The sequence below is a fragment of the Aquarana catesbeiana genome, linkage group LG02 (genome assembly GCF_042186555.1).
Source record: "Aquarana catesbeiana isolate 2022-GZ linkage group LG02, ASM4218655v1, whole genome shotgun sequence".
NCBI lineage: Eukaryota > Metazoa > Chordata > Amphibia > Anura > Ranidae > Aquarana > Aquarana catesbeiana.
Genome location: NC_133325.1, coordinates 683961980 through 683988307, shown reverse-complemented (window position 1 = coordinate 683988307; position 26328 = coordinate 683961980). Strand labels below are relative to the sequence as shown.

General features: G+C 46.4%; 1 protein-coding gene across 2 annotated transcripts in view; it reads left to right on the top strand.

Annotated features, from left to right (window-relative positions):
• Positions 1 to 26328, top strand: part of HIP1 (huntingtin interacting protein 1) — a 224296-nt gene that overhangs the window by 170668 nt on the left and 27300 nt on the right. For both annotated transcript variants that reach the window (XM_073616751.1, XM_073616750.1), the window contains exons 18-25: positions 1849 to 1981; positions 2063 to 2149; positions 2663 to 2752; positions 10338 to 10474; positions 22915 to 23025; positions 25126 to 25184; positions 25290 to 25383; positions 25503 to 25603. In XM_073616751.1, coding sequence (XP_073472852.1) covers positions 1849 to 1981; positions 2063 to 2149; positions 2663 to 2752; positions 10338 to 10474; positions 22915 to 23025; positions 25126 to 25184; positions 25290 to 25383; positions 25503 to 25603 — 812 coding nt within the window. The remainder of the gene's footprint in view (positions 1 to 1848; positions 1982 to 2062; positions 2150 to 2662; positions 2753 to 10337; positions 10475 to 22914; positions 23026 to 25125; positions 25185 to 25289; positions 25384 to 25502; positions 25604 to 26328) is intronic.

Here is a 26328-nt window from a genome sequence, read left to right as displayed (position 1 = left end):
GTGGTGGGGGCAGCGCACTGCAAGAAGCATTGCATTTTTATTTCCCTGGAGTTCAGTTTTAACATATATTCCTAATGCCATTTGAGAAGAAAGTACTAACACAAATACGGCTTCTGTAACAACCTCAATCATGATACCGGCCTAATTTGTACAGTGAGGAAAATATTTATTTGATCCCCTGCAGATTTTTTTAAGTTTTCCCACTTACAAAGAAATGAAGAGTCTATAATTTTTTTCATAGGTGTGTTTTAAATGATAGAGACAGAATATCAACCAAAAATCCAGGAAAAAAAACGCAGGATGCAAATGTTATAAATTAGGTTGCAGTTCAGTGAGTAAAATAAGTATTTGATCCCCAAGCAAAACATGACTTAGTACTCGGTGGAGAAACCCTTGTTGGCAAGAACAGAGGTAAGACATTTCTTGTAGTTGGTTACCAGGTTTGCACACATCTCGAGAGGGATTTTGGTCCACTCTTCTTTACAGATCTTCTCTAAATCCTTAAAGGAGAAGTATGGGAATGCAAAAATAGGTAGTACATGCTACCCTCATACCTGCATTGCATTTCTTTCTTTCCCCAGTCCTTTAGTTTTTGTAGAATAGTCTTTTTAAGATCCCAGAATCAGCCTCTAACAATTCTTTCTCAGTTCGAAAGTTTCAAGGGGGTGGAAACATCTCCACAATCCAGCCCCTCCTTCACTCCGTCCCTCTGGAGGACATGTGGGTGTGTTTGGTGAAGAGGCGCACACCCAGACTGCTATCTAGAACGAGCACGTTCTTCACATGCCTCTGTTTCCATGGCAGCGTGTCCCCAGCTAAAACCCGGAAGAAGAGACAGTGTGATACAAACAGTGAAGTCTCCTCACCTTTCTCTGGCTGTTATCTGCAAGCTCTCCTCTGAGAGACTCCCAACACCTCTCCCCTGGGCTTTGATGTTCCTCCCTGTGTCCTCCGAATTCCCTCCCACCCCTCCCCTCACTCATTCAAAGTCTGTATCAGCGTCTCCTTCATCCCATGGGGGGAGGGGGGGGGGGGTCACTTCTCATGTTCAGTAATGAACACAGGTAAGGTTTTTAGTCATTGTCATGCTGGAAGACCCATTCACGACCCATCTTCATTGTTCTGGCTGAGGGAAAAAGGTTCTCATCCAAGATTTTACAATACATCTCCCCATCCATTGGCCCCTCAATGTGGCAAAGTCAGACTATACTTTTAGCAGAGAAAGCCCCAAAGCATAATGTTTCCACCTCTGTGCTTAACTGTAGGGATGGTGTTCTAAGGGTCATAGTCAGCATTTTTCTTCCTTCATACACGGCAAGTCTAAATAATGCCAAATAGCTACATTTTGGTCTCATCTGAGACCAGTCCTTCTCTGAATCATTTAAATGTTCATTGGCAAACGTCAGAAGGGCCTGTACATGTGCCTTCTTGAGGAGGGGGACCTTGCGCGCGCTGCAGGGTTTAAATCTATGGTGGCATATTATGTTACCAATGGTTTATTTGGTGACTGTGGTCCCAACTGCCTTGAGATCATTCACAAGCTCCTCCTGTGTGGTTCTGAGTTGATCCCTCACTTTTCTCATGATCATCCTTACCCCATGAAGCAAAATCTTTCATGGAGCTCGAGAAGGTACGCCATCACTGTGATCTGAGCTACCCAATCACAGCTCAGGTCATGGCCATTCATGGTGCACTGCCCACCCAAGTGGGTTTTCTGAAGTGCCTTTATAAATTGCACTCCAGAATTACACATCAATCCCCCCCCCCCCACCATTTTTTTTACAACATAGTGGTACAGAAATGGTTAAATTACTAATATGCAAGACATAATATTTTCTATCTACATAGGAAAGCCAAGCACAACTAAAGGAAATTGAAGATAGTGTTGTACAGCTCATCCTACAGGAAGCAGAGTCCATCATACAGGAATCTCTCCAACAACTGGATGAGCCACTCTATACCAGCGGCAGTTTATCTACAGGTGAGTACACAGTGACATGCACATACATCTGCAGTATAGACATCACCTTTCTAAAGCCAAACACCATGTTTTCCCTTCCAGACTTTCTAATCTCCAGAACAGTAGCAGCTGTAGAGAGCACAGAGAAACTAGAGGAGGCGTGGAAAAAACATGTGTCGGAAACTTCAGGTGAGAAGAAAGGATGGGAAAGGACCAAAAGATGTAAAGAGTATAGCAGGCAAGTGGAGGAAATGCACTATAGTTAGAGTGGCCTGATCAAACCAGAGGGCAGGCAAAATGGAGTGCAGTACAGAAGGTTTTATATGATAAGATTTTGCAGCCTTTCACATTTCTAGGTTTCCAATGGAAATAAAGTATTGATCTGGCTGCCATACAGTATAGATATTATTTCCTATTTTGTTGTTAAATAAAGGCACTAAATGTATATGTAATCGTGTTATAAGAGATTCATACAGGCCATGGAGGTGACTTTCCATCCTACATATCACACAAAACCTTGTGTTACCTAATGTTTTATAGTGTTCATTTTTTTATCAGCCTTGATTTCTTCTTTAAGAATATGACCAGAATGTTTCTGAATACCCACAAACAGAAAGAAATTTTATACAGATATCAATTGTATCACATGCAGTTTGTATTTGAAAATCACAGATTTATCTGCTTATGTATCTCTATTCCTAGATGTGAACTGCTTGTTGCCAAGTCTGGTTCAGTTTGCACATAGAATTGGTGATGTGATCCTACAAGGAGCTCAGACCAGAACCTCTGACAGTGAGTATTTCATACTTATACTAGTGTCCAGTGAAATTCTGCATTTTTTTAAGCAATTTAATTTACCGTATTTATCGGCGTATAACACGCGCCGGCGTATAACACGCACCCCAAGTTTAGGAGGGAATTTTAAGGAAAAAAACTTTTAGGAGTAAAGTTTAAGGAAGAAAAACTTACATTAAAATGCCCATCAATGCAGCCTTATCGGTGTCCATCTGCAGCCTTGTCAGTGTCAGTGCAGCCTTGCCCCAGTGTCCATTACAGCCTTGTCAGTGCAGCTTTGCCCCAGTGCAGCCATGTCAGTGCAGCTTTGCCCCAGTGCAGCCTTGTCAGTGCAGCCATGTCAGTGCAGCCTTGCCCCAGTGCAGCCTTGCCCCAGTGCAGCCTTGTGTGATCGCCGCGATCGCCACCCACATACACAGCCGTGTGTAAATTCAAATATGGCGCCGAGACTGCAGGGACTTGTCGGAGCCGAGATACACATACCTGAGTGTCTTGGCTTTTCTCGGCGCCGCTCACAGTCATGCCCAGTCCCACCCTATGATGGACATAACATAGGTTCAATGGCGGGACTGGGCATGACTGTGAGCGGCGCCGAGGACACTCGGGTATGTGTATCTCGGCTCCGACGAGTCCTTGCAGTCTCGGCGCCATATTTGAATTTACACACGGCTGTGTATGTCAGCGGCGATCGCCGTGATCGCTCCGATCACACAAAATTGGCGGGGATCGGCCTATAACACGCACCCAGGATTTTTCCCTGATTTTCAGGGGAAAAAAGTGCGTGTTATATGCCGATAAATACGGTATATTCCTGAATGCTGGGCACTATGTGGCAAACCCATGATGTCCTGCACTCACAATATGTCCTCAATCTTCCTGGGGGTGTGACACCAGTAGCGGCTCATCCATGCGTCAGGCCCTCTAATCTAAATGCATGGCGCCTGGGGCGTGGCCAAGATGGCGCTGTGAGCGGCGGCTTTTCTAGAGAGCTCCGCTCATCCGATTCTCTAATCCGGATCCATCGCTCCAAAAAACCTGCAGATTTCATCCCAGCTGCTCGGGGGGGGGGGGAACCTGGGACTCCCTAGTGAGTGAGGAGAGAGGAGGATTTCCCTTCCCGGGCCGAGATCGGCACCGTCGCGCGCTCCCGGCCTGCCGTGGACGACTAGGCCGAAGCCGCGGCCTTTCCTAACGGGCCGCGCGGCGAGTCCCCTGGCGTGATCGGTCCTGCTGTCCGACCTGGCTGGTTGCTGTGGACTATGGATGGGGGCAGGTGAGGAGACCCTGGACTGTATATAGGCCGTGCTCTGGGCCTGGTCTCCCCTTCCCTCCACGCGTGACTAGGCCGCAACCGCGGCCTCTCCTGAAGATCCGGAGCCGTAGGACTGACTGGGGGAGACCCTGATCCTGCTGGCCTAGAGCAGGAGGCCCTGTGCTGAGTGGGGATATCTCCCTGTTCAGGGAAACAATTCCTGGATTACCTTCACCCCCCTGTCCTCCAGATTGTGGGGATCCCTGGCTGAGCTGCATACCCTGATCTATCTGTGGAGGCCTGAAGTGGACACCTTCTGCATCATATAACTGCAGGTGAGAGGAAAGTCTGTTAAGGGGACACACACACTGTACCATACCTACTGCTTGACTACCCCTGACCCTGCAGACAGATTCCCACAGCCAGTTGCTGACTACTGCCCGGCTTTGGGCCCCCTAGCTCCTGAATGAGACGCAGGAACTCCAGCGCAAAGTATAGTAAAGGGGGTAAGAGGTTGACTTTTCCACCACAGTTGGACTCCCCTCAGACGTCCGCCTGCCCCTCTCCGGAGGACTTTAATGCCCGCAGCGCCCACAAAGCCTCGCAGATTACCTCTATGGAATCGGATGACTCTCGGCCCCCCTGGCTGGCAGATGTCATGACGGCTATCGCCACTTGCCAATCCACGTTAACATCCAAAATCGAAGCTGTCCAGCTGGATATGGGTCTCATCCGCCAAGATATAGATAAAATCAGATCGCGAGTCACTGAGACGGAGCAGAGATTGAGTACCACTGAAGATACCATTGCGGACCATGGGGCATCACTCCGTACACTCCAAACCAAAGTAAAAGCCCTTGAATACCGAGCCGAGGACGTGGAGAACAGGAATCGGCGTAATAATCTCCGCATTGTTGGTCTACCGGAGGGGGTGGAGGGGACTAATCCCACCTCCTTCATAGAGGCTCTGCTGCGTGACCTGTTACCTGAGGCCCGCTGGTCACCTTATTACACGGTGGAGAGGGCGCACCGCATCCCCACGTAAGCCGGGACCCCCTGGATCCCCCCCGCACCTTCATACTCCGTCTCCTCAACTTCAGAGACAGAGACGAAGTTCTCCGCACTTCTAGAAATGTTGGGGACCTCAGATTCCAAAACACAAAGCTGATGATCTTCCTGGACTATTCGGTAGAGACACAGAAACTCAGGAAATCTTTTGACCAAGTTAAAGCAGCGTTGCGATCACGCAGCATTCGCTACAGTGTGCTCTTCCCTGCTCGCCTCAGAGTCCAGGATGGCGAGACAACTCGTTTCTTTACTACACCGAGAGAGGCCTCAGCCTGGCTGGACTCCCTACCACAGATTCGTTGAGGGTCTACCTGGTATGTGTTGTATGACCCTTCTCATTGCTTACCCTCCATGGCCTCGGCCCAGGTCCGAGCTACCACACAAATTATCACATTGACGATGCAGTTTGTTGCACGGCCTGGGCCCAGTTCAAGCTACTTTGTGTGCGGATTTGAGGAGGGATGCTCACTATCCCTACCAGGGTAATTTCAAGTTAATGCCCCTGCCAAAGAACTTGGTCAGGAGACCGTTGGGACACACAGTTCCTTTACACCTGTTTCTTCCCTTGAGCAATGTTGTAATTCTTGTTCTATGTATCCTCCTAAAGACGGATCGACTTCACTGTGAGGCCGCACTATGGGCTAATTCCCTTCGTCTGACTTTCTAGGCCCTCGCAGCCTGCTGTACCACAAGCGGAGATCTCATGTGTGGAAACCCGCTTGAACTGCTGCTTCCTCCCCCCATGTGAAGTTTCGGGGGGGGGGGTGGGCTCGCCTCTTCCACGGACCCCCTGTTGCAGCCGACGAGCTGAATAAGTTTGGGATTAAAACCCGCCTCAGTTTTGGGGGGTTGGGTGGGGTGGGGGGTGGCTGAAAGTTCCCCTAATGGGGCAAATTGCATTTACTTTAGATACTGGTATCCTTTATCGTTTTTTTTGGTTTGGTTTTGTTTTTATTTGATATTTTTACTATAATATTTGACTTCTCAGCATTGCACTATTTCCAGGTGTGTCCGTTTCGGGTCCTGGGGTCCATGACGACTCTGATGCGGACCACTGTGAGGGTCTGGCAGGAGGCTAGGAAAATATACCGGAAGCCCAATCACATTTCACCTCACATGCCCCTATGGGGTAACCCTATGCTCCCCCACTTTTACAGTATACCGGACCCCTCTCTCTGGGCAAAGAAGGGAATCCTCACATTAAAACATGTGGTTAAGGATGGTAGGCTTATGACTTTCCAAGCCCTGAGGCAATCCTTCGTTATCCCGCCCTCCTTCCAATTCAGATACTGGCAGTTGAAACATGCCTTTGAAGCTCAGTTCTCAGTCCCCCTCATTCTGGAACCAGATTCCATTGAACGGCTCCTGACTTTCAGTGTGATGGAGAAGCCTCTCTCAACTCTATAACTATATCTCACAGTGGAGTATGATGCCAAATTAACTAAAATCTCGGAAAAGTGGAGGGTTGATATTCCCTCTTTGGACGAGGAGGAATGGAAGGAGTGTCTAATTTCCTACATTCCCTCCATGATCGCTGCAAAAGACAGGTTCATACAATTTAAGTTCCTACACAGAGCGTATTTCAACCCGCACAGACTGGCGCGCATTTACCATGACAGAGATCCCAACTGTCAGAGATGCAGGCAGGAGGTGGGCACGTTCTGGCACATGGCCTGGTCTTGTCCCAAAATCCGACCCTTTTGGTCGGTAGTTGCCTCCACACTGAGCGAAGTCACGGGCTCAAACCTACCTGTGGATCCCCAAATACTGTTGCTTAGTCATCTGGAGGATGTTGAGGGTGATAGGTATAGTAAACTGTGTCTAACCTTTACATTGTACTACGCTAGGCGAGAAATTTTACTGAGATGGAAATTGGCAGAGCCTCCTACCCTCGCCTCGTGGAGAAGGTCGGTGAATAGGGTACTCCCCCTATATAGACTGACGTATGAAAGTAGACAATGCCCGGGGAAGTTCGATAAAATTTGGTCCTTCTGGGTGGACGCCTCTGGAGATCCTGAACCCCCTACCCCATAACTAAGACGTGAAATACAGTAGAGGACATCCTACATTCCAGGTCTATTCTTCTTATGCCCATCTCCCTTCATCGCCCTCCTTCCCATCCCTTCCCCCTCCCCTCTTCCCCCCCCCTCCCCCCCCGCCGCCCCCATCAGGCTTGATTGAATATCGGTTACCTACTTTATATTGTCTAAAGGTTTATAAGAATGTTATGCCGTAGGAGTATTGTTAAGTGAAATTTCTGACATGTACACATCTGGAACAGTTGATAGATAGTGGCTATCGCCTGAAGATAGATCTTAATATCATTATTATCATCACAATGATTGTACTAAATTTCTTTTGTTTTGTAATGCTGATTTGTTTAATAAAAAATCTTCTGTTAAAAAAAAAAAATGCATGGCACTGGATGCATGGATTCCATTGTTTTTTTGTTTTTTTTTAAGCACATGATTAGAGCCATAGGCTTAAAAAAAGAGCACTGCGTCCTGAGCCCACCCAGTTGTGTGATAATAGCAAATTAACATTTGCTATTGTCACACTGATTCTCCTCCCTGCCATTTAGGAAGCGGGTCGTGAGACCCGTTTCCCGATTAGCGAAAGGAGAAGCGATCCGATTGGCCTAGGAGCAGAAAAGAGGAGGCCGCCGTGATGCCAAGGACCGACCCACCCACCAGCCGAAGAGTCCGATCCTCCAGGCCCCTCTATGCTGAGTACTGTCAGCTCCTCCATGGATTGCCCCTGTGTCAGCGCACATCTCTCCAAAATCGTTCCCCCTCTGCTGCCGACCTTATCAAGCTGGCATCCCAGCACACGGTAATAGAGCAAGCAATGGGGGGGGGGTGTTGGTGTGGTGGCGGGCTGAAGTAATGGGAGGGTCTGTGGTCTGGTCGGTCTGCTGCCACCCGACCGATGGAGCACCAGCCGCAACTGGGTGACACTAATTTAACCCAGGAGACTTAGGACATCTTGTGGTAGAAAAGAGGTTCTGCATGTAACAGCTCTACTTTGAATTGTTCCCATTCTATTGGATCTCAGTTTCCCAATCCATCTGGTTACTTCATTGTAAATTCTCTAACTTCAAGGAAACCTCTACTGGGGAAATTTGTAGATTGTCATTATTGACCTTTGTTTCAAAAAATGCTAGTTGCCTGGCTGACATGCTGAAAGCATAGCCTGCTGAAAAAAGGTTTTTATCATAAGTTCTGGTTACACTTGTTAAATGCATTATCTGGTTTAGACATTCTGAATGTGTTTTAGTCATTGGACCAGCATGGCAGCCAGGCCACTAACATAGTTAGAAGTAGAGGTCAGCAATATTTACCCTGCACAAGAAAAGAGGGCAGCAGTGGTCAGTATGTATTACAGGAAACTCCTGCAGAGAGGCTAAGTGCAGGCATTGTTTCCAACTAGATTAATGCACAGACCTGGAAGAAATACACAAAGGACACCAAGATTTAAATAATAAAACCTCTTGTATTTTGACAATACTTGTTTAGCCTGAATTTCAGATTTTTTCATGACTATCTGAGGCTTTTTTTTTTAAGCCCTGTACACATGGTCCGAATGCCGGGTGACATTGGCTGGTTCAATAAAAAGCAGCCGACATTCAGCCTGTGTGTATGGCAGCCAGTCTGACAGAAGCCGGCCAGCAGCCGACCAGCTCCAGATCAGTGCTCTCAGCCAATGGCTGGTTAGAACATAACAGCTCAGCAGGAGAGATCGCTGTACTAACGTCGGATTATTAGTACAGCGGCTCCGACTGGGTTGAACGGAAAAAACTCATAGTGTGTACCAGGCATTATTCCCACACTAACTTAAATAATTCACCAGCCTGTGGTTTTGCTAGAGCTAGATGATAGACAACAGCATAATAAATGTTTAGATGCAATAAAATTGGAATCTTGTCTTAGGGATCAAACCTTAGCCAAGTGCAGTAAGTGAAAATGGTGAGGCACCTAAAAACAGAACTCCAGGAGAAAATAATAATTTCAGGATATATTTTAATTATATATCCTATATTAATGTCATTCCTTATAGCATACATTATGTGCATTTTAATAGTCTACTGCACCAAAAACCATAGTAATGGCATGTTTCTACTTTATGGGTTACCTAATTAATGAAAATGGCCGTTGGAGCAGAAGAAGATTAATACAGTCATCTGTGCACTCTTCTTCCTTCATTTTTAGTCTGCCATCACCATGCAAAGCATTACAGCTAAAAGTTCTGTGCTACCTTCTCTCAGACTCGGTGCTCCTCTACAGGGATTACATAATTCTGATGTCAGGATATATTTAGGTAGAAATGCTAACTAGTATGTGGTGATAGGCTCAGGCGTGTCCAGATCGGGCCTGACGGGAAGCCGTCACTGCACACCGCCAATCATAGGCAGAGTGTGTATGTGCAGCTGCCGGTCGGGAAATGCCTCAATGCCTATAATTGGCGGTGTGCAGTGACGGCTTCCTGGCGGGCTCGATCCGAACACGCCCGAGCCTATCACCGCCAATCATAGGCAGTGAGGCATTTCCCGACTGCCAGCTGCACATACACACTCTGCCTATGATTGGCGGTGTGCAGTGCCGGTGTTCTGCCGAGAAAGTTCCGCTCGGCGGATAAGAACCCCTCCTCTACTGCGCAGGCGCAGCGCTTGCGCAGTAGGAGCTGGCGGAAATAGCCAAAGCCGAATGGAATATAAATCAGCTGTACACGGCGCCTGTAAGAGGGCCCCTCGTGGGCTCGCTTCGCTCGCCACGCTTTGGGAACGGCCTCGCTTCGCTCGCCACTTTTTTATTCTCCCTCTAGGTCCACTTGGATGATGGGGCTTCAACCCGGACCCAGGGCGCGAGCGCCGTGTACAGCTGATTGAAGTTTTTCATCTTCGGCTATTTTTGGCGGCTCCTAGTCGTTCGTACTGCGCCAGCGCTGCGCCTGTGCAGTACAGGGGGGTCCTTATCCGCCGGGGAACTTTCTTGGCAAGACACCGGCTTCCAGTTGGGCTCAATCCGAACACGCCTGAGCCCATCTCTACCAGGAATGTATAAATACAATTTAAGACTTTTTAAATGAATACATACTTAGATTTTTTTAGCATTTGAATTTAGTTGTTCTGTGTTTTCTGTATTCATAATGCTTTAACTGTCTGTTAGAACAGTTTAATATTCTAATAACAGTGTTCTAAGTAATATCCCCATCACAGATTCCACATCACTGCTGTTCTAATCTGTACTTTTTCTTTTATATCAGAGTTAAGTGACAGCTGTCGGACATGTGGCACAGAAGCTCTTAACTATCTCTCGGGTCTACGGAATAAAAAAGCAGAGAATGACGTGGACTGCAGCCAAATTACTGCCACACTCAAGTTGATAGCTGGTATCGCTCAGGTAAAGATGGATGACTGCCAAAGTTCAGTATTGAATACATGGTGCTGATGGTATTATAAAAGATGCATACAATGGACAGGAAATGGAACCTAAATTCTAGCTGACATTTAGCTGGGAGAAAATGAATGTCTTACTGGTCCCTTTGGGCACTTTTATGTTATTCATTTCTAAAAAAAATATACCCTCAAATTTATTTGCCAGTAGCAAGCACTCAAATTTGACCTTGACCAGTGTAAGACCGATATCCCCAACTCTCCATAACCCCCCTTTTACCTTTTAAAACCCCTTTCTCTTTACCCCCCTGTTATAAAACAAATAGACCACACACAGGAGTTCAGAGTATAACTGGCCATAGCAGCCTTTTTATTAATAAACTATTAAAATCCAATATTAAATAACTTTTTTACTCAACATACTGTATGTATAACTATGTACAACCTTTTTAATGACAATTTTAACTCCCAGTCTTTTGGTCTTTGATGGCACCCCGAACTTCTCATTCTCCACTTTCCACCAGTACACTGTGGGACCATATTTTACCATACCAGGCCTCCAGCTGTATTATCAGCTCGGAGACAACCCCCTTACCGCAGTGCAACCATTTCCGTATTCCAGCCTACCCTTCCGCTGGAAACACACCAGAGGGGCACATACCACCGAATGAGCCCCCCACCACTTCCATCACATCTGTGTTCTACCACCATCCGAGACCAAAGATACCACCACAGCCCGCAAGGATGACCCCTTAGCCTTAAGGGCCCCTCCACACCCTCAAGGCCCTCTGAATACCACTCTGCAGACCTAGTGCCCATAAATCAATGCCCACAGCCGAAAGGTGCACTCCGTCTCCTCTTAGGTACATCCCCACGTTAACCTCCAACTCCATGTGTCTCACTACCAATCCCCCATTTCTAACGACAAATTTACCCACCACCTTGTTCACCTTCATGCCTTATTGATCCTAAACACAGATCTCGCCATGAGGTCCTCACTACTATGCCTGACCACACCACTATCATCCCCGGGAAAGCCACTCTAAGTGCCAAAAAATCGCACTTCACATCAGAAACCAGCTCCCTGGTGGATCGGACCCCCAAGTCATTCCCCCCCACGTGTAATACCAACACATTTGGTGGCCTGTCAAGCCAAGCGTATTTTTCGACTTCAGGCACAACTCTGCTCCATCCCATTCCTGGAATTCCTACCCATCTAATGCATGACTCTCTCCGCGAAAACCCCAGTTGCCTGCCCTCTGGTCTAGCGTCCCCCCTCCTGGCCCACCAAAAAACATAAGAATGCCCCAAGATCCAGACGAGGCGTGGTTGACCTCCATCTGAAATGACATAACACAATACAAATTAAAATATATACGCGCCGCACACACACACCTTTTTTTTTTAAACGTCATCATTTACCAAGTGGGGGTGCACATAAGACCGGAACCTGCTGGATTCTCACCTCCCAATCCTCTTAACTGCTGCCTCATCCAACCCACACTTGGCGGCCTCTGTAGCCACCCCAATGCGGAAGGAGTGTGAGGCGAATTGTCTACAATCCAGCCCCACCACCCTAAGGCATTTGTGGAACACTGCAATGAACTGAAACCTAGATAAAAAGGTCCCATCCCCATGCACAAACAACGGCCCCTCTCCAATGGGTCAAATTTTTAGAAGTTCCTCAACTACCCTTACCGGGCAAACTTTTGAACCAGGCAACGTAAACAGCTGCACCTTTACCCCCTTTCCTCCCTGGTCTGTCTTAGATCTGCGCAACCTTAACACCACCCTATCGCCCTTGACCTCCACGTCCTGTACCATCAAACCCCCTTTTTCCCGGGCTCACCAACTCCCCCACACGAAATGCTCCAAAAAACGCAATAGAAAACGCTGCCCTAAACAAAATTACTTCATAACCAGACGAACGCATCCCACCCAATTTTGTACAAATAACTTGCAGAATTGAAAATGACACCGGCCTCCTCGTATCTTTTTTAGAGTGACTCTTCTTGTACCTTTTTAGCGCTTGTTTCAACCAGAAGTCCTTAGTGAAATCCGTCAGGCCCTGAAGCTTAAATAAAAAGGCCAAACCCGCCAGCTTCCGCTCAATCGCGGACACTGTCCCCCCCCTCCATTTGTCATGAAACGAAATATACCACAGGCAGCCTAAACTCATGCCCTCCCAGCTCGGCTCCCGCCAGCTGTGTCAAATCTAACCACTCTGTCCATACCTTAGTATATGCCGCCCAGGTTGACCCACTTACAGACCTCCTGATCCATCCCGTGGAGACTCCAAGGCTATCTCCCAAAGCCACCCCGGGCAAGGAATCCCCTCCTTTTCTGCAGCTGGGGCCAGCTCCCTGAACCTGTCCCACTGAAACCGAGACAAGCAGTCAGCCAGCGTGTTGTCAATGCCCAGGATATGAATAGCATATAGAAAAACATTTAACTTGTAAACATCGCAACATGAGGTGGCGCAGTAATCGTGTTACTGACTGCGATGATGCGGATAACCGATTGACGACTTGCACCACCCCCATGTTGTCACAGTTCAACCTTATCTTTAAGTTCTGCCATGCTGTACCACACAACTCTATAGCCAGTACCACTGGGAACAATTCCAACAGTACCAGGTTACGAGTAAATCCTGCCTCCACCCAAAAATCCGGCCACGCCTCTGTGCTCCATTGCCCTTGGAAGAAAGCCCCGTAACCCGTAGATCCCATCACGTCCGTAACCAATTCTAGATCGAAATTACTTACCGGACCCTCCATCCAAACCAGTCGACCATTGTACGTTTCCAGGAACGTGTGCCAAACTTTCAAGTCCTCCCTGTTTTCCCTGGTAGCTAGCTAGCTGTAGCTGCTGACAGCCATCGGCAAAAAACCCTACCCATCGGAATAATTCGACACGCAAAATTCAACTTACCCAACAAGGATTGCAACTGTCTGAGGTGCACTTTGCTTTTCTCCATCATCTCCCTGATGTCCATCTTAAGCCCTGCCACCTTGTCCCCTGGCAACCTACACTCCATGGCTCTGGTATTGATCTCGATGCCCAGGAAACTCAATTCTGTCGTCGGGCCCTCCGTCTTATCTGCTGCTAACGAAACCCCAAACTTACCCGCAATGTGCTGCAGTGTCGCCAAGAGAATCGCACACACATTGGACGAATGCGGACCCACGCATAGAAAGTCGTCCAGGTAGTGTATCACCGAATCTAAACCTGACACATCCCGTATCACCCATTCTAGGAATGAGCTGAACAATTCAAACTTGGCACAGGAAATGGAGCAACCCATGGGCAAACACTGATCGACATAGAATTCCTCCTGCCAACAGCAACCCAGCAGCCAAAAACTGTCTGGGTGTGCTGGTAAGTGGAATGCCGACTCACTCTCCGATTTTGCCATGATTGCTTCCTGACCATAGTGCATAACCCATGCCACGGCCGCATCGAATGATGTATAAGACACGTACAATCTTCGGGATTTATACCATCGTTCACAGATCCCCCTTTTGGAAACGAGAGGTGGTGAATAAGGCAAAACTTATTCGGTTCCTTCTTAGGCCTCATTCCCAACGGTGACACTACCAAATCCCGCAGCAACTTTTTTGCAAACGGCCCACTCATGCGCCCTAACGCCACCTCCCTCTCATAAACCACCCCAGGGTTCTGAAGTGCCGACCGTAAATTCTTTGCTATAGGAGGTATCACTGCCAGGGAGCATGGTATCCTAAAACCCTCTGAAAACCCCTCTGCCAACACCCTTGCTGCTTCCCTATCCGGGTACCTATTTAGGAAGGGCGGCATCCTTTCCTCTTTTGGTGTTGTCCCTCTTCTGAGCAAACTCCCCTGCCCACTTTCCTTTTTTGAAACAACGGGACAAGAGGAGTCCCTCCACATCCTGAGCATTCATGTTTGAACCGACGGGACCCCCCAAACTTGCAAGACCCCTCGTTAAACTGCCAACACCCCCCCCATTTCTTTCCAACCGGCAGTCCAGAGGTGGGTGATCCCCCGGACCCCCCTTGAAAAAACTGGTTCGGGGCCCTGGCAGAGGACATCAAACGCATCCATAGGCTGATATCCTTATGATCCCACCTAAGAGCTGTCCGAACCCCCCTCCTCTGCCTGAACTGCTCGTTATACCAAAGCCACGCATTCCCCCCATACACCCTATGAGCCTCCCCTATTACGTCCACATAACAGAACAGTGCCGAGTAATGTTCAGGGTTTTTCTCACCTATGACGCTGGCCATGATGGCGAACGCCTGTAGCCAATTCACGAAGGTCCTGGGGATCAACCGATACCTCCTCTTCTCCTCATCCTCCTTTTTGTAATCGTCCAGTTTTACCGGTTTTATCTAAATTGAACTTTTCCAGTGGTAACAGTGAAAAGATTTCCACATACTCACCTTTTACAATCTTATCCCTAACCTCTTGTTTCAAATGGGCTCCCAACGGCCCCTCGTAGCAAACATATACTTCGCATTTTGCCGCATTTTATCCTGACCACGTCAGCCCTAGCCCCTACCGCGGGCTACCCCGTTTTCTCTCCCGCAGTGGTACTCCCCATCACACCTGGTTCCAGCGTAGCAGTGGACTCCCCCACTGCCCCCCTTGCCCCCCAACCAACGATGCTACCTGTGCTGGCACTACCTGGCTGCCCGCAATACGCTGTACCAAATCCCTTAACCCCCCCAGTAACTCCTGCAGTAGCTCCCGTGTCCCAGAGGTGGCAGGCGAGCTGCCCGCCACCCTCGGGCCAGGCGGCACCCCCGCCGTGGCCTCTGGTGCAACCCCTTCTATCCTCTGGGCCCCCCCCACTCCCCATACCTAACAGCCTGCACAAAGCATCATTCACATCCACAGCAGATGTAACAGGTGACTTACCGGGCTGACTGGGCCTGTTCCCCATAGCCGCTGCTCTGGTTCCTCCTGGTGGTACGATCTCCTGGCGCTCCTCTTAGGGTTGCCACCTTTTCTTCAAGTTAAACCTGAACACTTAAGCAGCGCACAGCAATAAATTTTTTTATTGTATAAACTATAGATATATTTTGCTATTAACTACCATTTCTAATCCTATGAAGTTAATAACAAGAGTTCCCCTTTTACATCAGAGTCCATAGAGTTCCTCTTTTACATTTGAACTCGCAGAGTTCCCCTTTACTGTAAGGGGGGACTCTGCAGACTCTGATGTAAGGGAGAACTTTGGGGACTCTAAGGGATGCTCTGGTAACCCTGATCTAAGGGGGGGGGGGCACTGAACACTCTGATGTACGGAGAGGACTCTGTTGTGAGGGGGAACACTGTGGCCTCTGGTGTAAAGGGGAACTCTGATGTAAGGGGTGCTCTGAGAACCCTGAATTACCATAGTGTACCCACTCAGAGGCAGGAGAGAGAAGGGGGAGACTTCAGTCACAGACAGGGATGGATGGTGAGCTCACTCACCCCTTGGCAGTCAGCGCCTCTCATCCAGATGTATCTGAGGCTGCTGGACTTCAAATTTCCGGCCCCAACTTCCCTTTTCTGAGGCACAGCGCTGGGGATTGGAGTGTGGGCAGACACAGAGGGGTAGGGGTGGGGGGAAGAGGTGCAGATCGGCCCTCTCTCCTCTGTATGTGCGGGGATTGTTAGTGCTGGCTTTGGGCAGTGTGAAGGAGAGTGTAACAGACACTCTCAGCTTAGACAACTGCAGCCAGCAACCCTGCTGGGAAGTCATAGTCTGGTCTGAATATTGTGTATGGGTCTCAGGCAGTCTGAAACCTGGACGCGTGATTCCAAACTCGAACTGTCCGGGTGAATCCTGGACAGTTGGCGACCCTAGCTCCTCTTCTTCCGAGCTCGACAGCTCCCCTTCCGACCGTACCTCCGTGGCTGGGAGCATCGCTGTGACCAGCCCCCCAGGCGAAGCAGGCCTGGAGGCCATGGGTTCCGTCCTTGTTGCCGCTCGCCCCCTCTCCGTGTGTCTCCCTTCAGATGCTGCACCGCACAGGCCTGTACTCGTGGCTCCTCTGCTAGGCCCTGCTCGTCTCCCTCTGTCTGCTCCTGCATCCCTCCTTCTGTCTTGCGCCGGCGGACTGCCAGCAGCGATTGGTAGCTGCCCCACAGCCGTGGCACCGCTCCTCCTCCACTGAATCTCCCCCGACAGAGCCCTGTGAAGAGGGGGGGGATTGCATTACCTCTGGTCTCAGTCCTGGACGGCAAGACGCGGGCACCATTATGGCCCGTAGCCCCACCCCCTAAGCTCCGCCGATGGCGAGGATTCTGCCCAGTCCCCTCGGTGGCCGCGGCTGCCGCTCGTTTTGCCGGGGGTGCCGACGGATCCGCTAACGGGCTCCTAGTGGGGCGCTGAGCTCTGCTGGAAGGGCCTGGAGAAAAGTGCTCAGGCGGCCGGGACCTCCTAGCACGTGGTGTCACCTCACCTCCCACAGCCGACGCCCCCGCTTCATCCTGGATAAGGGTAGCTACCTGGGCTTGTAGCCATTCGGGCCCCCTCGTCGACGCCGCCGTCCGCAAGCACGCTAGGATTAAATCTATATCTGCCATGCTGCTGCAGTGTGTGTCACAACTTTCTCCTCTCTTCTGTTTCTCCCCCACTGCTCCTGGAAGTCCCCGCCTCCTTCTTTTATAGCACTCCACCCCCTTAGTTCATTTTTCTGCCTCCTCCCCTTTACTTCCCTTTCCCATTAACCCCTTGTTGTCTCACCGCTCCACACTTGTCATGCCCGGCCCTTCATTATTTTGCATGCTTTCTTTCCATTTAGGGCTTCACTTTATAGAGACAACAAACGAGAGATTGGATTGGGTAGTATGACCAACAACTTCACTTTTGTGCTTATTTTCAGTTTTTTTTTGTTTTAATCAGCCCAAGTCTTAGTGCCTTTAGACAATATAGTGATTGACAGTGCCATAGGTAGTTTGCAAATGTAAGCAAAACATTTCCAATACATTCTGGAGAGATGAAAGTGCAATTTTGGTGTGACAACTTATTTTTTTAATATGAACCTCTTTGGAACCTGGGCAATTCAAACTAAGCATATGGTAAAAAAAATCCATAAGCAGAGATTACTTTTAGTTAATACAGTATTACAAAATGACTGGAAGATCTAGATATATAAGCAATTAAAAGTGTGTGCAAACCTCCAATTGTAAAAGTTCAGCTTGGTCCCACCACCTATAAATGTGTATGTTTTTATGTATACAGTATATGTGTGTGTGTGTTGGACCCCCTTTTACCTTCAGAACTTTAAGACCGGGCCTCTTTTTCAGACTCGGTGTTTACAAGTTAAAAACATGTTTTTTTGCTATAAAATTACTTAGAACCCCCAGACATTATACATTTATTTTTCTAACACCCTAGAGAATAAAATGGCGGTCATTGCAATACTTTTTGTCACACCGTATTTGCGCAGCGGTCTTACAAGCTCATTTTTTTTGGAAAAAAGTCACTTTTTTGAATAAAAAAATAAGACAACAGTAAAGTTAGCCCAATTTTTGTTTCATATTGTGAAAGATAATGTTACACCGAGTAAATTGATACCCAACATGTCACGCTTCAATATTGCGCCCGCTTGTGGAATGTCGTCAAACTTTTACCCTTAAAAATTTCCATAGGCAACGTTTAAAAAATTCTACAAGTTGCATGTTTTAAGTTACAGAGGAGATCTAGGGCTATAATTATTACTCTCGCTCTAACAATTGCGGCGATACCTCACATGTGTGGTTTGACCACCGTCTTCATATGCGGGTGCTACTGACGTATGCGTTCGCTTCAGCGCGCGAGCTCCTCGGGACGTATTTATTTTTTCACTGTTTTTTTTTAAAAAATAACTTGGGTCACTTTTATTCCTATTACAAGGAATGTAAACATCCCTTGTAATATAAGAAAGCATGACAGGTCCTCTTAAATATGAGATCTGGGGTCAAAAAGACCTCACATCTCAGACAGGAGACAGGTGGGGGCCATCTAGGCCTCACTTGTCTACATACCCAGCCACGGACAGGTCCGATCGGCTCCGCCGCTGCCAACAGCTCCGGTAAGTGGCAGAGGGCGCGGGAGAGCGGCGGGAGGGGGGGGAGGCCCTCTCCCGCCACCAATAACGATGATCTTGTGGCGATTCACAGAGACACAGAGACCACCATTATCGTTAACCAAACCGCCACCTGAAGAGACGGATACCTGGGTTGTGGCAGCAGCTGCTGCCATTACCGAGATATTCCTCTTCAAAATCAGGACGTATATAGTCGTGCGGCGGTCTGTAATTGGTTAAAGTGGTTGTAAACCACGGCTGGTAAAAAAAAAACACTTACTTTAGAACGAAGCCCTCCCGGGGAACAATGTCACCACTGAGATGACTGACATCTTCAACTGGTCTTTCTTCCGGGTTTGCACGGTCTGGCTGTGTGATTGGCTGGAGCTGCGATGATCACTCCCATGCAGAAGTTCTCGGTTCCGGCATGAAGCATGAAGTTCCAGTAAGGTATGCCGGACCTTCAGAGCGCATGTGCCAGTGAGGTCACTGGCTGCATGCAGGGTGAATATCTCCTAAATGGTGGACATTTAGGAGATATTCATTTTACCTACAGTTAAGCTTTATCATAGGCTTACCTGTAGGTAAAAATAAAAAGGAGGCTTTACTACCCCTTTAATTCTTTGTGGCATAGATTCAACAAGGTGTTAGAAACATTTGATCCATATTGACATGATAGCATCACGCAGTTGCTGCAGATTTGTCGGCTGAACATCCATGATTCGAATCTCCCGTTCCACCACATCCCAAAGGTGCTGTATTGGATTGAGATCTGGTGACTGTGGAGGCCACTGGAGTACAGTGACCTCATTGTCATGTTTAAGAAACCAGTTTGAGATGATTTGAGCATTGTGACATGGTGCGTTATCCTGCTGGAAGTAGCCATCAGAAGATGGGTACACTGTAGTCATAAAGGGATGGACAAGGTCAGCAACAACACTCAGGTAGGCCGTGGTGTTTAAACAATGCTCAACTGGTACTAAGGGGCCCAAAGTATGCCAAGAAATTATACCCCACACCATTACACCACCACCAGCCAGAACCGTTGATACAAGGCAGGGTGAATCCATGCTTTCATGTTGTTTACGCCAAATTCTGACCCTGCCATCTGAATTTCGCCACTGAAATTGAGACTCATCAGACCAGGCAACTTTTTTCCAATCTTCTATTGTCCAATTTTGGTGAGCCTGTGCGAATTGTAGCCTCAGTTTCCTGTTCTTAGGTGACAGGAGTGGTACCTGGTGTGGTCTTCTATTGTAGCCCATCTGGTTCAAGGTTCAATGTTTTGTGCGTTCAGGGATGGTGTTCTGAATACCTTGGTTGTAACGAGTGGTTATTTGAGTTAATGTTGCTTTTATTATCATCTCAAACCAGTCTGCCCATTCTCACCGGATATTTTCTCTTTTTTGGACAATTCTCTGTAAACCCTAGAGATGGTTGTGCATGAAAATCCAAGTAGATCAGCAGTTTTTGAAATACTCAGACCAGTCCATCTGGCACCAACAACCATGCCACGTTCAAAGTCACTTAAATCCCCTTTCTTCCCCATTCTGATGCTGCGATTGAACTTTAGCAAGTCATCTTCGCCATGTCTAGATGCCTAAATGCATTGAGTTGCTGCCATGTGATTGGCTGATTAGCAATTTGTGTTACCAAGCAATTGAACAGATGTACTTAATAAAGTGGCTGGAGAGTGTATATACAGTGGGGCAAAAAAGTATTTAGTCAGCCACCAATTGTGCAAGTTCTCCCACTTAAAAAGATGAGAGAGGCCTGTAATTGTCATCATAGGTATACCTCAACTATGAGAGACAAAATGTGGAAACAAATCCAGACAATCACATTGTCTGATTTTTGAAAGAATTTATTTGCAAATTATGGTGGAAAATAAGTATTTTGTCAATATCAAAAGTTCATCTCAATACTTTGTTATATATCCTTTGTTGGCAATGACAGAGGTCAAACGTTTTCTGTAAGTCTTCACAAGGTTGTCACTCACTGTTGCTGGTATGGTGGCCCTTTCCTCCATGCAGATCTCCTCTAGAGCAGTGATGTTTTGGGGCTGTCGCTGGGCAACACGGACTTTCAACTCCCGCCAAAGGTTTTCTATGGGGTTGAGATCTGGAGACTGGCTAGGTCACTCCAGGACCTTGAAATGCTTCTTACGAAGCCACTCCTTCGTTGCCTGGGTGGTGTCTTTGGGATCATTGTCATGCTAAAAGACCCAGCCACGTTTCATCTTCAATGCCCTTGCTGTTGGGAGGAGGTTTGCACTCAAAATCTCACGATACATGGCCCCATTCATTCTTTCATGTACACGGATCAGTCGTCCTGTTCCCTTTGCAGAGAAACAGCCCCAAAGCATGATGTTGCCATCCCCATGCTTCACAGTAGGTATGGTGTTCTTTGGTTGCAACTCAGCATTCTCTCTCCTCCAAACACGACGAGTTCTGTTTCTACCAAACAGTTCTACTTTGGTTTCATCTGACCATATGACATTCTCCCAATCCTCTTCTGGATCATCCAAATGCTGTCTAGCAAACCCCAGACGGGCCCGGACATGTACTGGCTTAAGCAAGGGGACACGTCCGGCACTGCAGGATCTGAGTCCCTGGCGGCGTAGTGTTACTGATGGTAGCCTTTGTTACGTTGGTCCCAGCTCTCTGCAGGACATTCACTAGGTCCCCCCGTGTGGTTCTAGGATTTTTGCTTACCGTTCTTGTGATCGTTGACCCCACGGGGTGAGATCTTGCGTGGAGCCCCAGATCGAGGGAGATTATCAGTGGTCTTGTATGTCTTCCATTTTCTAATTATTGCTCCCACAGTTGATTTCTTCACACCAAGCTGCTTGCCTTTTGCAGATTCAGTCTTCCCAGCCTGGTGCAGGTCTGCACTTTTGTTTCTGGTGTCCTTCGACTGCTCTTTGGTCTTCACCATAGTGGAGTTTGGAGTGTGACTGTTTGAGGTTGTGGACAGGTGTCTTTTATACTGATAACAAGTTCAAACAGGTGACATTAATACAGGTAATGAGTGGAGGACAGAGGGGCCTCTTAAAGAAGAAGATACAGGTCTGTGAGAGCCAGACATCTTGCTTGTTTGTAGGTGACCAAATACTTATTTTCCACCATAATTTGCAAATAAATTCTTTCAAAAATCAGACAATGTGATTGTCTGGATTTGTTTCCATATTTTGTCTCTCATAGTTGAGGTATACCTATGATGACAATTACAGGCCTCTCTCATCTTTTTAAGTGGGAGAACTTGCACAATTGGTGGCTGACTAAATACTTTTTTGCCCCACTGTATACTGTATTGCAAGAACTTCCCTCAACATTTATAGATGTATGTGACATTTATAGATGTATGTGACATTTATTGATGTATGTGACATTTATAGATGTATGTGACATTTATAGATGTATGTGATAGGGATGACAGAAGATAAACTGGAGAAAGAAATGTTTCATAATAGGCCGGAAATGTATTGTTCTCCATTGTACAGAATGTTCTATTTTTGATTACTGGGCTTTTTCCTAACAAACAAGCAGTACTAAACCGTGATTCGAGTTATGTGAGGGAATACCTGTACACAGCATACAAGGGGTTGCATCAAATTTGTCTTCGGAAATTTGACAATTTTGTCATCATTTGAAATGAGACATGTAAATAGGAAAGTTTCTTTTGGTTCAGAGCATAATCCCTTTTTTAATTTTATTTTGAAAAAAAAAAAAATTTTCTCTAACAGCAGCTCTGCTTTAAAGTATTTCACAAGGAGTTTTAATCACATCCATTCCCAGCGGCCGTGTCGCACGGGGATAAGAATGTTTGATTAACTGTAGTATTTACACAGTCATTAATAATCAGGTGTAATTACTGTACAGAAGGGACCTCTAGTGATATGACCTACTTTGGTTAGAACTTCTGTGCCAAGAACTATAAATCCCAGTTGTAATTATATTTCACACTAATTTTAACATTTCCACAAATATTCCTCTTGGCTATACCACAGGCTTTTATTGAGTCCTGACGAAAAGGATCAATTTACATTTTCAGTGCTAATCAGTAATATCAGGGGAACTCGGGGAGTGTAAAATTTTCATTTTCTATCCAGGACTTCCCCAAGGACTTCACTGACGCCATCCCTCACACAACCCAGTTTCACATTACTGTGCAAAATGCCTGTTCCAATGACACACAGACTGTGCAGCTTAGGAATGTCAGCTTTTTCAGTATGACAGTGAAATCAGCAATGGTATTGTACAAAACGCACTACTGTGAGGGTGGCCGGTATAGTTATATATTTACATTTTTCCTTGCTTCCTAAAAGTGAAGTTTGCCTTTACGCCATCATAACATTGGTAGACATATAGTATATCCTGTAACAATAATTTGGATGTTTGTCTTTCAGGAGTTGTGTCCTCCATCACTTGATATCAAAGAGGAGGAGTTGGGTGACCTAGTGGAGAAAGAGATGGCAGCCACAGCAGCAGCTGTAGAAACAGCTGCTGCCAGGATTGAGGTAAACACTGTTTTTATTAGTATTACATAGTAAAAAAAAATGTGGTTTCAGCATATTCTTACTATCATCATGGTGAATAAAGAAAATTTTTAAACTGATGACAACCATGCACTATACACAATCAGCTATATGGTATATTTTTAGTAGGTGGAAATAGCTGGAGACCAATTATGCACCTGCAGATTTTTCCTCTTTAGATGCCACACTGTCTTCTGTCAGTACCACGTTTATCCCTATCTGCTCCATCTCCATCTGCAGACCACTGATTTCATCTGTGCCTATCGATTCACTTCAGGTACTGCAGAGCAGTTCAAACAGAAATGGAGTTTGACCAATGACTCCCACAAAGAGGGGAAACGTGCTGGGATTATCTGGGCCTCTCACAGGACTTTTCCTTTTTGACTCATGTTCCACAGCATCATGTCCACTCTATGTCATGTAATCTGTTTAATATGTTTCCAAACCAGACCCCAAAATCATTGACTAATTGCATACCTTCACTCAAGTACCTAAACCCTTAAATCATTTGAGACATTTGGAATGTGCAGGAGGATATCCTAATGCCCTGTACACACGGTCGGATTTTCCGACGGAAAATGTGTGATAGGACCTTGTTGTCGGAAATTCCGACCGTGCGTGGGCTTCATCACACATATTCCATCGGAATTTGCGACACACAAAGTTTGAGAGCTTGCTATAAAATTTTCCGACAACAAAATCCGTCGGAAATTGTCGGAAATTCCGATCGTGTGTACACAAATCTGACGCACAAAGTGCCACGCATTCTCAGAATAAATTAAGAGACGAAAGCTATTGGCTACTACCCCGTTTATAGTCCCAACGTACGTGTTTTACGTCACCACGTTCAGAACGATCGGATTTTCCGACCGTGTGTATGCAAGACAAGTTTGAGCCAACATCCGTCGGAAAAAATCCATGGATTTTGTTGTCGGAATGTCCGATCAGTGTCCGACTTTGTGTACAGGGCATTAGAGTCATGTCACACTAGCTATCTTGTTGCTGGCAACAAGATAGCTAATGTGATATGGCCCTATTGGTGGCTACATACTGTACGCTTCAATTGTTTTGTTTTTTTATCTGATTGATGCACAATTCTGTCAAAACAATCAAATCTGCAAACAGTCGAATAGCCATACCTTTCATTTCAATTTAGACTTATTTAGATTTAGACTCAATTTCCAATTGAATTTCATCAAACTGATTCGATCGGCCAGGGTGGAATATTATCGGCATCTGTTGGCGGCACTGAGATACTTTGTTCATGAATACAGTCTTGTTTTGATAGATCTGATCATGAGATTACATGATGAGAATAGAATTACAATCAATAATATATGATCATAAGTTACAATTGTATCATCACTATTGATCAAAATTCACTCCCCCCCCGTGTAGCATATCGATTGAATGGGTTGTTGACTATACAGTAGATCAATTATTTCTATTGGAAGATATTGATCAGAAAAGGAATCAATCATTTATGGAAGCGTATATGGCCACCATAATGCCACCATAATGCCCTGTATACACGGTCGGACATTGATCAGACATTCCGACAACAAAATCCTAGGATTTTTTCCGACGGATGTTGGCTCAAACTTGTCTTGCATACACACGGTCACACAAAGTTGTCGCAAAATCCGATTGTTCTGAAAGCGGTGACGTAAAACACGTACATCGAGACTATAAACGGGGCAGTAGCCAATAGCTTTCGTCTCTTAATTTATTCTGAGCATGCGTGGCACTTTGTGCGTCGGATTTGTGTACACACAATCGGAATTTCCGACAACGGATTTTATTGTCGGAAAATTTTATAGCAAGCTCTCAAACTTTGTGTGTCGGAAATTCCTATGGAAAATGTGTGATGGAGCCCACACACGGTCGAAATTTCTGACAACAGGGTCCTATCACACATTTTCCATCGGAAAATCCTATCGTGTGGATGGTCGCAAAAGCACCCAGCGACACACAAAATACCAGTTAAAATAAAAATGCTTGTCTGATTCAGACACCGATAAAAGCAATAGATTGTTCTTTGAAGATACTTTGTGTGACAGGATAATAATTTTTTCCCCTCAGGAAATGCTGAAGAAGTCTCGAACAGATGACACTGGACTAAAATTACAAGTCAATGAACAGTAAGCTACTTCTTTGTTCAAACACTCTATATCCAAGAAATAAAATGAGTCTAAAGCCTATGTTATGAAATAAGAGTTCTTCACATGTGTGACTTTGTTTTGCAGGATTCTGGGGTCATGTACGGATCTCATGCAGGGAATTCAGGCTTTGATTCTGGCCTCAAAGGATCTTCAGAAAGAGATTGTGGAGAGTGGAGGGGTCAGTATGTCCTTGTCCTTTGTGTGACTTCCTATTCAAGCACATCACACAATCAGAGAAATTCAGCTTTTTCTTTGCATTTATTTGCAAAGCCTTTATTGTGTGCTAATTATTTTTAGGGAGCAGCATCTCCAAAAGAGTTCTATGCCAGAAACTCACGGTGGACAGAGGGGCTGATTTCTGCTTCCAAGGCTGTGGGGTGGGGAGCCACTGTTATGGTGTAAGTATATTTTAGTAATGAGCAGACCAACATCAGTATATAGAAAGATGGGACAGTTCCCTTCTTAGGAAATCATAATGGTTGCTTTGTAGTGTCGGGTTTTAAGCCAGAAACCATAAAACAGAGGACCAATAGACCTTTATGACCTAAATAACATGCCTTTAGGATGTCTATGCGCCTACCATGCCTGCTAAAGTATAAACTACTGCATTGATGCCTCATGGAATAGCAGTCAGCAGAATTTAAACACAATAAAACACATCTACACCTTTGATTGGAAAAATATTATTGGCTTTAAAAAATATTAAAATTTAAACTTTAGAACACATAAAACAGCTCAGCCACTGCGGCTCAAGCTGTATAATCAAATAAATCTCCCCACTTTCAACATATAACTTTATCACCTTTTTTTCTCGGGTTGGCGGCGGCGACGACCATCATGATTGACATTGGATCTACATCAGGGGACATTTGTATTTTTTAATACAGGACTTGTCACAACCCTTGTTTTTTTGGGCTCAGTGGATAGGGGTGCAATGTACCCCACACTCATTCACCTCATTATCATCATCACACTCATTCACATGGGGGGCGAGATCTAGGAGCAGCTGTAGATGTTAAAGTCCACACTCCTTGCCACTGCACATGTGCGTTACGTGGGCAGAAATAGGGTTCTTTGCTAAAAGCACGCTCACTGAGATAGCCAATCGCAGTGGTCACTCGAC